Source organism: Anomaloglossus baeobatrachus, chromosome 6 (genome assembly GCF_048569485.1).
Source record: "Anomaloglossus baeobatrachus isolate aAnoBae1 chromosome 6, aAnoBae1.hap1, whole genome shotgun sequence".
Classification (NCBI taxonomy): domain Eukaryota; kingdom Metazoa; phylum Chordata; class Amphibia; order Anura; family Aromobatidae; genus Anomaloglossus; species Anomaloglossus baeobatrachus.
The window spans coordinates 184,294,324-184,306,642 of NC_134358.1; the positions used below are offsets into that span (position 1 = coordinate 184,294,324).

Sequence of the window (12,319 nt, forward strand, 5' to 3'; positions counted from 1 at the left end):
AAAAAAGCGGGTAAAAACGCAGTGTGCGCACAAGGGCCTTAAAATGGTTGACTATTGCTGCAACTTTCTGAGCTTGTTTTTGGAGGTTCTAGCAGGGGAGCGCAGCTACTCATATACCCTTGACCGAAGATCGGTGCTTCATCTACTGGGGACAGCCATCCTCTTCGACCGAGCGCGCAGCTTCGGGAGGGACGCACATGGAGCGGTGAGGGAGGAAGGGGACACCCGCCTAGCCAGCCAGATCAGCCGAACCAACCCTAGCGAACAATGGGGTGACAGATGTCGCAACCAGATCGCCCTCACATCCTGCTGCAACTTTCTGTACCCCATTAGATAAAAGCAGCTCACACAATACAGGGGAGGGGGGGGGGGGGAGAATGACAAATACATGTTTATTCATGTGCCTCTAGGAACAGAATGAATAAGTAATTCTCTGTTCATCGTTCAGAAAATGTACAAATAAACGGCAATTAAGGCTACATGCGCACGCTGCAGTTTGTCGTGTTTGTTGGTGCAGTTTTGTCAGAAAGTTCTCACTTTTGACTTCCCAGCAAAGTCTATGAGAATTCAGATTTGCTGTGCGCACTTTGCAGTTTTTTGTCTGCGGTTTGACACAAACGTCTGACAAAAGCTGCAGTAAGTTCTATCTCCTTGCTTCTACTGAAAAAAGAAAAAAAAAAAAAAAACCCGCAGCGTGTGCAAATACAACCTCAGGTTACATGCGCACTCTGTTTTATATTTCTGGGACAAGGTGCGGTTTTGTTGTGATAAAACTACAAACAAAAAAATTGCTTGTAATGATGCTGCGTTTTTGATTGTTTCTTTCAGTAGAAGCAAAGTAAAAACGCAAAACGATAGAACATGCTGCAGCTTTTTTGTAAGAAGTTTGTGATGAATAATATAATAGCAAGCACATCAAATTAGAAAGGTTAGTTCTTCTCATTCACTATGTCGCTTACCTCATGTTCAAGGCATTGCAGGACCTTAGGTATCCAGAGAACATCACTTTATAATACTTACCTAATGGTCGCGCTGTGGGCCTTATGCGCGTCTCCATTGTCCGGTGCCACCTTTTTTAGCCATATTTATTCTCCTTCTCTAGCCGCGGTGCATGACGCGTCCAACGTCATACACATTCGCTGGCATTCAGGTCCTGTGCGGGCGCACTTTGATCTGCCCTGAGCAGGACCGGCGAGTGTGTATGACGTAGCCGTGTCATGCACCGTGGCTTTAAAAAAAAAAAAAAAAAAAAAGGAGGACGAAGATGGCCGAAAGAGGAGGCACCGGCACTGGACAACGAAGACGCACATAAGGCCCACAGCGCGACCGTTAGGTATTATAAAGAGTTTTTTTATGTTATACCCCCAGCCTGGGCTCTATACAGTATGTGATAATGCTGTATATAACAGCCCAATGGTGCTGGCCACAGCTTATAAACTGAAAAAGTAGTGACAGGTTGCCTTTAAGTTTTTACTTAAAGGGCTATTCCCTTCACCCCCGGGTGATTTTCCATTTTGTTTTTTTCCTCCCCTTCTGAGAGCCATAACTTATTTTTCTGTCAATATTGCCATATGCGGGATTTTTTTTTTTTGCGGGATGAGTTCTACTTTAGAATGAAACTATTGGTTTTTCCATACAATGTACTGGAAAACAGGAAAAAAATTCCAAGTGCAGTGAACTTGCAAAAAAGTGCAACTGCACAACTGTTTTAGGGGTTTTATTCCCCATATTCACTATATGGTAAAACTGACATGTCAGTATGATGCCTCAGGTCAGTGCAAGTTCAATGATACTAAACATGTATACTTTTATCTAAAAATGTTTTGAAAAATAATTTTTTTTTTAAAACAAGCTTAAAATACTACTAGTTAATTCATGTTAGGATATAATCACATAGGACTACACAATGACCTTAAAGGGGTTGTCCGACAAACTCAAAATTTTTTGTTAAGCTAATCTGTGCTGTATTGTCATATAAAACACACCTACAGTGTTATTTTTTTTTCTAACTTTTGTTCCTCTTGAACTCACCCTTTATTCTCTGCAGCTCTTTGTTTACATTTAGCTCCAGCAAACATGACCACTTCCTGTGCAGAACCTACCAGTCACAGCTGGCACCGCCCGACCTGTGTCCAGGCTCGCACCCTGCACACACATTCCCTGTCAGTATTCTGCCACAGCGCTGACCTGCTATCACTACAGCATTGGAAATAACACACACACACACACAGGGCTCTGCAACCTTCCCCTCACCAACACACACAGCGCTCTGTACCGACCCCCCCCCCATCGTTCTGCATCGACCCCCACCCCCATAGGGAACACATGTAAGGAATACATACTTACCCCTCCTCGGTCCCCGACGCTCCTGCACGTTTGTCCGCTGTCTGGCCTGGACATATCAGCACAGTAGTGACATCACCGCTGTCCTGACCTGTCAGACACAGACAGCGGGACAGTGATGAGAAGCAGCGCAGCGCTCCCTCTCATCAGGGCTTTCAAATATATCGGCATCTGTGATGCCGGTACATTTGAATGTGCAAGCCTGAGCAGGGGGCCCGGTGCTGACGGTGACACCGTGTGCAGCTGCCGCCAGGCCCCTCCCCTCAGCTCACGGGTCCCACAGCAGTGTCGGGGAAGGTTGCGGGGAGAGTACGGGGGAATGTGTGGGAGGGTGCGGAGAAGGGGGGGCGGGGACTCACGCACTGTACAGCCCAGCAGGGCGGCAACATGCTGTTCACAGATTTGCATGTCAACATGGTCCTGTCCATGTTGACATGAAATGACCGGAAGCAGCAAAATCGCGGCAGGAGCAGTCACATGACCCCTCTGAGCCGGGGGAGATCACTATCTACTTACGTGCCCCAATGTAGCCCAATAGGGAAATAAAGAAAAAAAGTCAAAATAAGCCAGATAACCCCTTTAACATTTAGGAAATTGTGTGTCGTTTTCTAATTTTGATCTCCAGTGTACTTTATACAGCATTACTACTCAAATACATGCATTTACCAGAAGGAATCAGAGCATATCTCTACACATGGGGATACACTATGTATATACGTTACTATCGGATATGGGGACTTGTACTAAATGAAGGCAGCAATATACCAGACTTACTATATGGGAGAAACACTACATAGTACTACAATACTATATGGCAATCTACTATTTCGAGGCACCACAATCTGGGGTGACAGAGACCATCTATAGATTTATATTGTAAGCCACTACAACACCATTAGAGGCACAGACTGTATAAGCCTGCATAGAGGCACATGGTATGCGTGGTTATTGTGTATGGACATACTGTATGAAAAATGCTTTAAAGTCAAAGTTTTTAATACTAGAAATGTTAATTGCATTTTAATTGATAAAAAAAAATCTAAGGCTATGTGCGCACGTTGCGTACAAGCCCTGCAGAAATTTCTGCAGCGATCTGAAGAGCACATGTGCGCTTTAGATCGCTGCAGAAATGTCCGTAGTGAGCGCCGATTCCATGCGCTCTGCCTGCAGCTCCTGCCATAGACAGAGCAGGAGCTGCCGGCAAAGCGCAGGAAAGAAGTGACATGTCACTTCTTTTTGCGCAGCGCTTCGGCAGTAGCCGAAGCGCTGCGCTCTTAAACGCCACGTGCGCACGGCCCCTGCACAGTCTCCATAGACTGTGCAGGGGACGCAGGACGCATGCAGTTACGCTGCGCTACAAAGCGCAGCGTAACTGCATGTTTTTACGCGACGTGCGCACATAGCCTAAGTGAATGAACAAAATAAATCTACAGCAAATCAATATTATGTTCATTTACTGGTATGTAGCACCATTAATTTCACTGCAATTTACAGAAATCAGCGCCACTGTCCCCACGGGGGGTCACAACCTAAGGTCCCTATCATAAGGCCCCTTTCACATTGCGTTTTACCTTTCGCTCAAAGGTCCCGTCGGAGCATCCGTCCGAACCGCCCCTCCCCCACTCTGCAAAGCGTGTTCCGGACGCATGCGCCCGACAGGGCCATTCACTGTTATGGAGTGCACTGCGTTAGCGTGTGCTCTGTTTTGTGCCATTTTTGGCACATATACGTTTCTGCAGACGGACACCCGAACGTAGGTGGACTACCCAATATTTACCTTCGTTACCAGCGTCCGCCGCTCTCACATCCTGAGAATACCAGCCTTCAGTATTGTGGCTTTACCTTGGCTGCTATCAAAATTGAAGGGACAGCACTCCGTTTTTTTTTAAATTTATTTACTTATTTTACTGCACAATATAGACCCGCCCACCAGCGGCTGTGATTGGTTGCAGTGAGACAGCTGTCACCAAGTGTGGGGGCGTGTCTGCCTGTAACCAATCACAGCCACAGGTGAGCAGGGAAGGAGTGAATATGTTATGAGTCTAATGAGCCGCTGGCTCTGGAAGATGAAAGAGCTGCCGTAAGAGCAGTGTGACAGCCGACTGGTGATCGGTGAGTATGAAGCGCTTGCTCCTACCTCTTTGTGCCCGATTCTGGTCCCCATAGACTTTATATGGGGAGCAGTATTTGGCCAAATACCAGCGATCAATCCCCACTGACCTGGAGTCTAGTAAAAAAAAAAAATGCACTAAAGTGAATGTAAAATAACAATTTTCGTTTTTCATTGCAGTTTTACACACCTCATTGAATTCAATGAGTGAAAAGAATTGAGCCAAAAGAATTGACATGCTGCATCTTCATGGTCACCACAAAGACGCAGCCAAAAAAAAAAAAAAAAAAACTGCAACGTGCAGACAGCAAAAATGAAATCTCAGACTTTGCTGGGAAAGGAAATTCATGCAGTTTTGAGAGCAAAACTGCACCCAAAAAATGTGTAAAAAAAAAAAAAGCAGCATGTGCACATAGCGTGCGTATACAGCCTTGGGCTAAGTTTTTGTTGCATAAGTTTTCTGCACTGAAATCTGCACTTTTGTGGCAGAAAAATGCAGCTTTTTTTTATGCATTTTGTGCCCGGCGTTTTTTTTTTTTTTTTTACTAAATGAATGTCTGGAAGGGCAACAAAACGCAGGGAAAAAAATGCACCAAAAATTGACAAGCTGCTTCTTTTTTCTGCACCAAAAACTGCAAAGAGAATTTGCGCACAGCATTTCAGAATTCTTATTGACTTTGCTATTATAAGGATAAACATGCAGGTTTGGGCCACAAATTGCATGATAAACTGCACCAAAAACGCACAAGGCCCAACTCTCCAGAAGAAAAGCACAGCATAGATTTTTGGATTTTACAAAATAGTCACTGCAGCTGTAGATGAATTGGCTGGGGGTTGCAACTTATACAATGGAGGGGGGGGGGGGGGCACTTTTCTTGGGGAGGGGATTCTGTTTTCTTGATACCTCAGTGGCTCTGCAAATGTCGTCCATAAGCTATTCTAGCAAAATCTGTGCTCCAAAATCCAAATAGCGATCCTTCTTATAAAGCCCTGCATTGTGACCAAAAAGTATCTACTGACATATAAAGGCATCACGGCTTTAGGGAGAAACTGCAAAAATGTAAGGGTATGTGCCCACGATCAGGACTCACTGTGTCCTGACCTGCGGGGCTGCGAGTCTCCTCCGCTGGAGAACGCAGCTGCTACGGTAGTACCCACGATCAGGGTTCTGTGTGCTGCGGTCTCTCGCTGTGTTCTCCCTACGGAGGACGCATGTGATTCCACAGAAAACAACCCACATGCTGCGGTCTGGAAAGATGCACTGCAGGTCAGTGTTTTCTGCAGAAAAAAACAAGCACAGTGGGCATGGGATTTCTAGAAATTACATCCACTATGCTTATACTGTACAACGCAGGGTTTTAAAAGCAGCAAAAACACACTACATCCAAAACACTGCAAACACTGATCGTGGGCACACAGCCTAAGGGGTCCCGTTTCACCTTTTAATCTTTATGTAACTGACAAATTTGAAGCAAATAAAAATAATAAAATTACAATTTTACTTCTAAAATATTATATTTTCCTGTCCCAATGTTATAAAATTCTGTGAGGCACCTGTGGGCTAAAAATATTCACTGCACCCCTACCTTAATTCCTTACACAGTGACAATTCCAATACGGGGTCACTTGTGGGGTTTCTGCTGATGTGGCAGCTCAGGGGCTCATCTAATGGAGGGCACAATCTATTCAAAATCAATCTGCGTTCTAAATACCAAGTTGCGCTCCTTCCCATCTGATCTGTGCCCAAACAGTCATGTACAACCACATACGGGAACTGCCACGTTTGGTTTAAAAAAAAAAAAAAAAAAATATTGTCTGTCCATTTTGTCCTATTAACCCTTCTATGAATTAAAACTGAGGTTAAAGTTAAATTTTAGCAAAAAAGTTTTTCGTTTTCATAGCCCAATCTTATAAAAAATGTTGTGTAGTTTGTGGGTTAAAAAATGTTCACTACACAAGTTTTTTTGGCTCCTTAGGAGTTTTGTAAATGCAACACAGTATCCTAATTTGCGTTCTAAAGATTAAATAGCGCTCTTTGCTTTCGGAGTTTTGACATGTGGACAAACCGTTTTTGACCATTTAGGCCTTGTGCACACGCGGCGTTTTTGCTGCTTTTTAGTCCAGCAAAGTCTATGAGAAATCCGAAAAGCTGTGCACACGTTGCTTTTTTTTTGATCACTGCAGTTTTGGTTGCAGAAAAAAGCAGCAGCATGTCATTTCTTTTCTGCGTTTTGCCATTGACAGCGTTAAAAAAAACCTCAGGGGCAAGAACGCACCAAAAATGCGGCAAAAACGCATACGATTTTTGATGCGTTTTTTTCAGCCAGAGTTGTGTTTTTCGCTGGAGAAATATGTGTGCACATATCCTTATAGGGTTTCATTGGGTTAGGGAAAAATTGCGTAAAAAATGCTGGGGTGAGTTTTGTCCTATAATCCATTGTAAAAATTATAAATTTGGGAGCTAAAACAACATAATTTGTTTAAACATCCACATTTTAAAAAGTTCTGTGAAGTACGTATGGATTCAAAATGCTCAACACAGAAGTACAAGAATTCCTTAATGGGTCTAGCTTCCAACTTAGGGGTCACTTGTGGGGGATTCTGATGTTTTGTACCTCCGAAGCCCAGCAAATGTGACATATGCTCGCAGTCAATTTCAGCTAAATTTGGGTTCCAAAATTCAAATATCGCTCCTGCTGCCTGTGCAAACAAAGCTTTTTGACTACATGTGGGGTACCACCACGCTCAGAAAAAAAATTAGTAAACTTTGGGGCCCACTTTTTCCTGTCACCTCCTGTAAAAGTAAAACGTTTGGGGTCAAAGTGAAAATTCTCAATATTACGCCCTTATGTTATCAAATTCTGTGTAGTACAATGCTCAACTGATCTAAGGATATAAAAATTGAAAGTTTGAAAATTATGAATTTTTTTACATTTTTACCAAAATTCTGATATTTTTAAAAATCAATGCAAAAAAATATCAACTTCATTTTACCAATAACATGAATTGTAATGTGTCATGGAAAAAAAAAGTCTCAGAATCACCAGGATCTGTTGAAATGTTCCAGAGTTATTACCAGATAAAGTGACACTGGTCAGAATTCAGAAATTCAGCCTGGTCAGGAAAGTGAAAAGCAGCTAAGTCACCAAGAGGTTAAGAACTATATTCAGGGTAAAAAAAAGAAGAGAGTCCAGGAAGTGATGACCCGGGGCCACAGAGCCCTGATCTCAACATCAAGTGGTAGGTCTGGGACATGAAGTGACAGGAGCATATGGACACAGCGACATCCATAGAAGATCTGTGGAGTGTCCCCCAAGATGTTTGGCACAACCTCCCTGCAGAGTTTCTTTAAAAACGGTGTACAAGTGTAATTACAACTGATGAAGGCAAATATAGACTTAGATTTTACTTTTGTTCATATCCTTTTCGTTAACTGATAAAAACAAAACTATGAACACCGACCGCTACATATGAAGGAATTCTCACGCTGCGGTACAATCTCCACACCTGCCTAAACATTTTACACTTTACTATATACGTATGTAGGCACAACATGGACACATACATACTGTATGAAGGCACTATACATGTAAGCACTTTGTGTGTTGGCACAAAGCATGAGCACAGAATGTATGTCTTCTCTTTATATGGAGGCACACACTATGACAGCACAATATATGGGCACGTACCATAAATCTGTTGTGGGCACATGTTATATCTACATACAATACATGGGCATGCACTTTGTATGGGGGCACGTACATACTACATAAGAGCACCATGTACGCAGGGGCAGTGTATGAGTAGAAGCACTATATCTGGGCACTGTGCATGGCGGGCGCGCACGCACTGTATGTCGGCACTGTGCATGGCGGGCGCGCACGCACTGTATGTCGGCACTGTGCATGGCGGGCGCGCACGCACTGTATGTCGGCACTGTGCATGGCGGGCGCGCACGCACTGTATGTCGGCACTGTGCATGGCGGGCGCGCACGCACTGTATGTCGGCACTGTGCATGGCGGGCGCGCACGCACTGTATGTCGGCACTGTGCATGGCGGGCGCGCACGCACTGTATGTCGGCACTGTGCATGGCGGGCGCGCACGCACTGTATGTCGGCACTGTGCATGGCGGGCGCGCACGCACTGTATGTCGGCACTGTGCATGGCGGGCGCGCACGCACTGTATGTCGGCACTGTGCATGGCGGGCGCGCACGCACTGTATGTCGGCACTGTGCATGGCGGGCGCGCACGCATTGTATGTCGGCACTGTGCATGGCGGGCGCGCACGCATTGTATGTCGGCACTGTGCATGGCGGGCGCGCACACACTGTATGTCGGCACTGTGCATGGTGGGCGCGCACACACTGTATGGTAGCACTGCTATGTATGGTGGGCATCCAGTATGTGATGGGTACACACTGTATATGGTGGGTAGTGTATAGTGGGCGCACTGTATATAGTAGGCACACAGTGTATGGTGGGTAGTGTATAGTGGGCACACTGTATATAGTAGGCACACAGTGTATGGTGGGTAGTGTATAGTGGGCACACTGTATATAGTAGGCACACAGTGTATGGTGGGTAGTGTATAGTGGGCACACTGTATATAGTAGGCACACAGTGTATGGTGGGTAGTGTATAGTGGGCACACTGTATATAGTAGGCACACAGTGTATGGTGGGTAGTGTATAGTGGGCACACTGTATATAGTAGGCACACAGTGTATGGTGGGTAGTGTATAGTGGGCACACTGTATATAGTAGGCACACAGTGTATGGTGGGTAGTGTATAGTGGGCACACTGTATATGGTGGACACACTATAGCTAGGCACCATCTATGGGGGCACACACTATATGTGGGCACTCTGTATGGGGGCATATGTCGGTAATTCCGGTAGATGGCCCAGTGTCCGCCGCTGGCCGCACAGGGACAGCTCACTACTCACTCCATACAGCGGGATCCAGCGGTTCTCCTCGTCTATGCTCTTGAACTCGTCCTCCATGTCTCCCGTGGTCGGAGGAGCCGCTCTCCGGTGCCGGGTTCACAGCTCCCCGCCTTGCCGCATTGCTCTCCGCACGGCCCCGGGACACAGCGGCGGCGCTTACGGGAAGAGAAGAGGAAACAAGCAACAACCTGACCTGCGACACCAACCGCGGCACCGGCCTCCAAAACCACGCCTTCTTCCGGTTACTTCCACGCCCCCTTCCCAGCATCATTCGCTCACTCCTATCTTGGCAACCGGCTACTCTTCCCTGCACCCAATGACCAGAGCGCTGTGACTTTAGGGGCGGTTCCTACTGATGCTCCGCCCAGTTGGAGATCCCCAGAAGTACGGGGAGAAGTATTGTATCTGGCAGCAGGTAGTGAGCGGCCATCACTGCTGCCGGATGCCTGTGCGCGGATGGATGGACCGGCAGGGGGCGCAGTATTGTGGGACCGTGGCTGACAAAAATTAGCGATTAGTGATCTCGTTAATTAGTGTTTCCCTGCAGGGATTACAGGCCGGACTGAGCATGGTACCTGACCACAGAGTGGGGGGCCCAGGTGGGGGGAGCACAAGGTGTGGGGCTCCAGGTGGGGGGAGCACAAGGTGTGGGGCTCCAGGTGGGTGGGGGGAGCACAAGGTGTGGGGCTCCAGGTGGGTGGGGGGAGCACAAGGTGTGGGGCTCCAGGTGGGTGGGGGGAGCACAAGGTGTGGGGCTCTAGGTGGGGGGAGCACAAGGTGTGGGGCTCCAGGTGGGGGGAGCACAAGGTGTGGGGCTCCAGGTGGGTGGGAGGAGCACAAGGTGTGGGGCTCCAGGTGGAGGGGGGAATAACCCACTGGGGTCCTTATCTAGCTGGATATATGACCACGTCAGACTACACAGGTCAGAGGCGACACTCGGCCATACGAGGCTGAAGACCCTCGCGGCACCCCCTCCTCTGCTGCCGGACTCTGAAGTGGCACAGAGCGCTTTTGCCCCACAGCGGTGCACACCATGATCTACACCAGCACTACGGTCACTCACAGCCTGAGCAGACGTCTACACTGCACACTGCTGAAGGGCTATGTTAGGGCGAAACGTCTGCTGTATCTGGTCAAGATTACTCAATAAAACAGCAGTTTCTTTAACTATTTGAGTGCCAAGTATTTGCTCTTTGCTACATACGGGACTGGATCCTACATGAGCACCTACCACACAGAAGTGCCATGTCTATCTGTCGCGGGCGGAGGAGGGGACGCTGCGCTCTCCCACTGCTCGGGTCCGGCCGCGGCTGCTGCGGCTGCTCGGTGGTGGTTCGAGCGGTGGGCCGGATCCCGGGGACTCGAGCGGCGCTCCTCGCCCGTGAGTGAAAAGGGTGGGGATTGGATGGTGGGGATTTGGTTATTGTCCGTGACGCCTCCCAAGGTTGTGGTGATATTGGTGACACCACCGCTGCTCTGGACGGGGATCCCGGGAGCGATGACTGGGAGCAGCCTGGATGTTAGTTCTCCCCTCCGTGGGTAGGGGGTTGGTTGTCCCGGGGCCCGGTGATGGGGTAGGGATGGATGACAGGCGGGTTACGGGGCCTGGCGAGGTGCAGGGTCACGGGGGCAGCGCTGTGCCGCACGGCACAGTGGTACTCACTCAGCCAATGATGAGGACACAGTTCTCGGTAAAACACACGGCTGGATGGACGGGTCCCACAGACGGCTGCGGTGTTTCTCCTCCCGGCAGGTTGATGGTGACTGCCTTTCCCTGCACCTGTGTAACGTGTACGGTTCCAATGGGTTCCCACCGGTAACCCGCTCCCCAGCTTGGATGGGTGCTGAAGGAGCCCCTTTTGCCCGCAGGCTCTGGCCCTGGGAACTTTAGCCTTGGCGGTGACTGTGTTTCCCTCTCTCGGTTGGACTGTTGCCTTCTGACGGGACTTGGCTGCTGGAAAACCCAGGAGGTTCCCTTCGCTAACGAATTTGGCAAATTCACGGCGACTCCTAGCCTTGCCGGGGTCCGTAAGCCCCTGCCGGATGGTGCTGGCTTCTCTTTGCGTACCGGTCCGGTACCGCCGGGCCACCGCCCGTCCATGGTCCTTACGGTTAGCTCCAATAGGCCACTCCTGCAGACGGTCACCACCGTCTGCCAACCTTGCTGATCCGTCCGGGCCACACACCCGGACCAACTTCAGGCTTCTCTTCTGCCACTTCCCTCCTTCCACTTTCACTTCCAACACTAATCTCTACTGCCAATTATCTGCTCTCTTTTCCCGCCTCCAAGACTGTGAACTCCTCGGTGGGCGGGGCCAACTGCCTGACCCACCCCCTGGTGTGGACATCAGCCCCTGGAGGAAGGCAACAAGGGTTTTTGTCTTACTTTGGTGTGCCTGACCGGGAGTGTGGGGTGTGTAGGTGTTGTACTGTGACGACCTGGCTTGTCCAGGGCGCCACATTCCCCCTTAGTAAAATGCAGACCGTCCGCGGGCTGCCCGTCCATCACCGGTTTTATTTTCACAAACTGGAAAAATAACCGGTAAAACAAGTTACAATTATAATAACATCTTCCCACATCGGGAGGTACTCTTACTTAAACGTTGCAAAACGGTTACGGCTTCCGCTCTCTCCCACCCAAGTAACCTGGCCCTGATGCTGCCCCTAAGCAAACAGGCAGCACCCCTTGACCCCAGTCCGCACCGAGCGTGTTCTGTCCTTTTCAGGGGACCCACGTCCATGGGGAGCCCCTGAAACCCCCAGAGGATTGCCACCGGTTGTGGTAGTGGCGGGCCTAGGCCATCACTTCCCTCCAGGCCCATCCTCCAAATCAGCCTCTCCGGAGGCGGTTACGGTATAGCCTTAAAACATCACTTCTATTTACATACCACAAGTTCGTGGTTGCCCTGCCAGTTCT

General features: G+C 48.4%; 1 protein-coding gene across 1 annotated transcript in view; it reads right to left on the minus strand.

The window, feature by feature from the left end:
• Window positions 1–9,640, minus strand: part of PTPN2 (protein tyrosine phosphatase non-receptor type 2) — a 112,868-nt gene extending 103,228 nt beyond the window's left edge. The window contains exon 1 of the mRNA XM_075316404.1: window positions 9,403–9,640. Within this exon, the coding sequence (XP_075172519.1) occupies window positions 9,403–9,459 (57 nt within the window). The 5' untranslated portion in view covers window positions 9,460–9,640. The remainder of the gene's footprint in view (window positions 1–9,402) is intronic.
• Window positions 9,641–12,319: the final 2,679 nt, after the last annotated feature.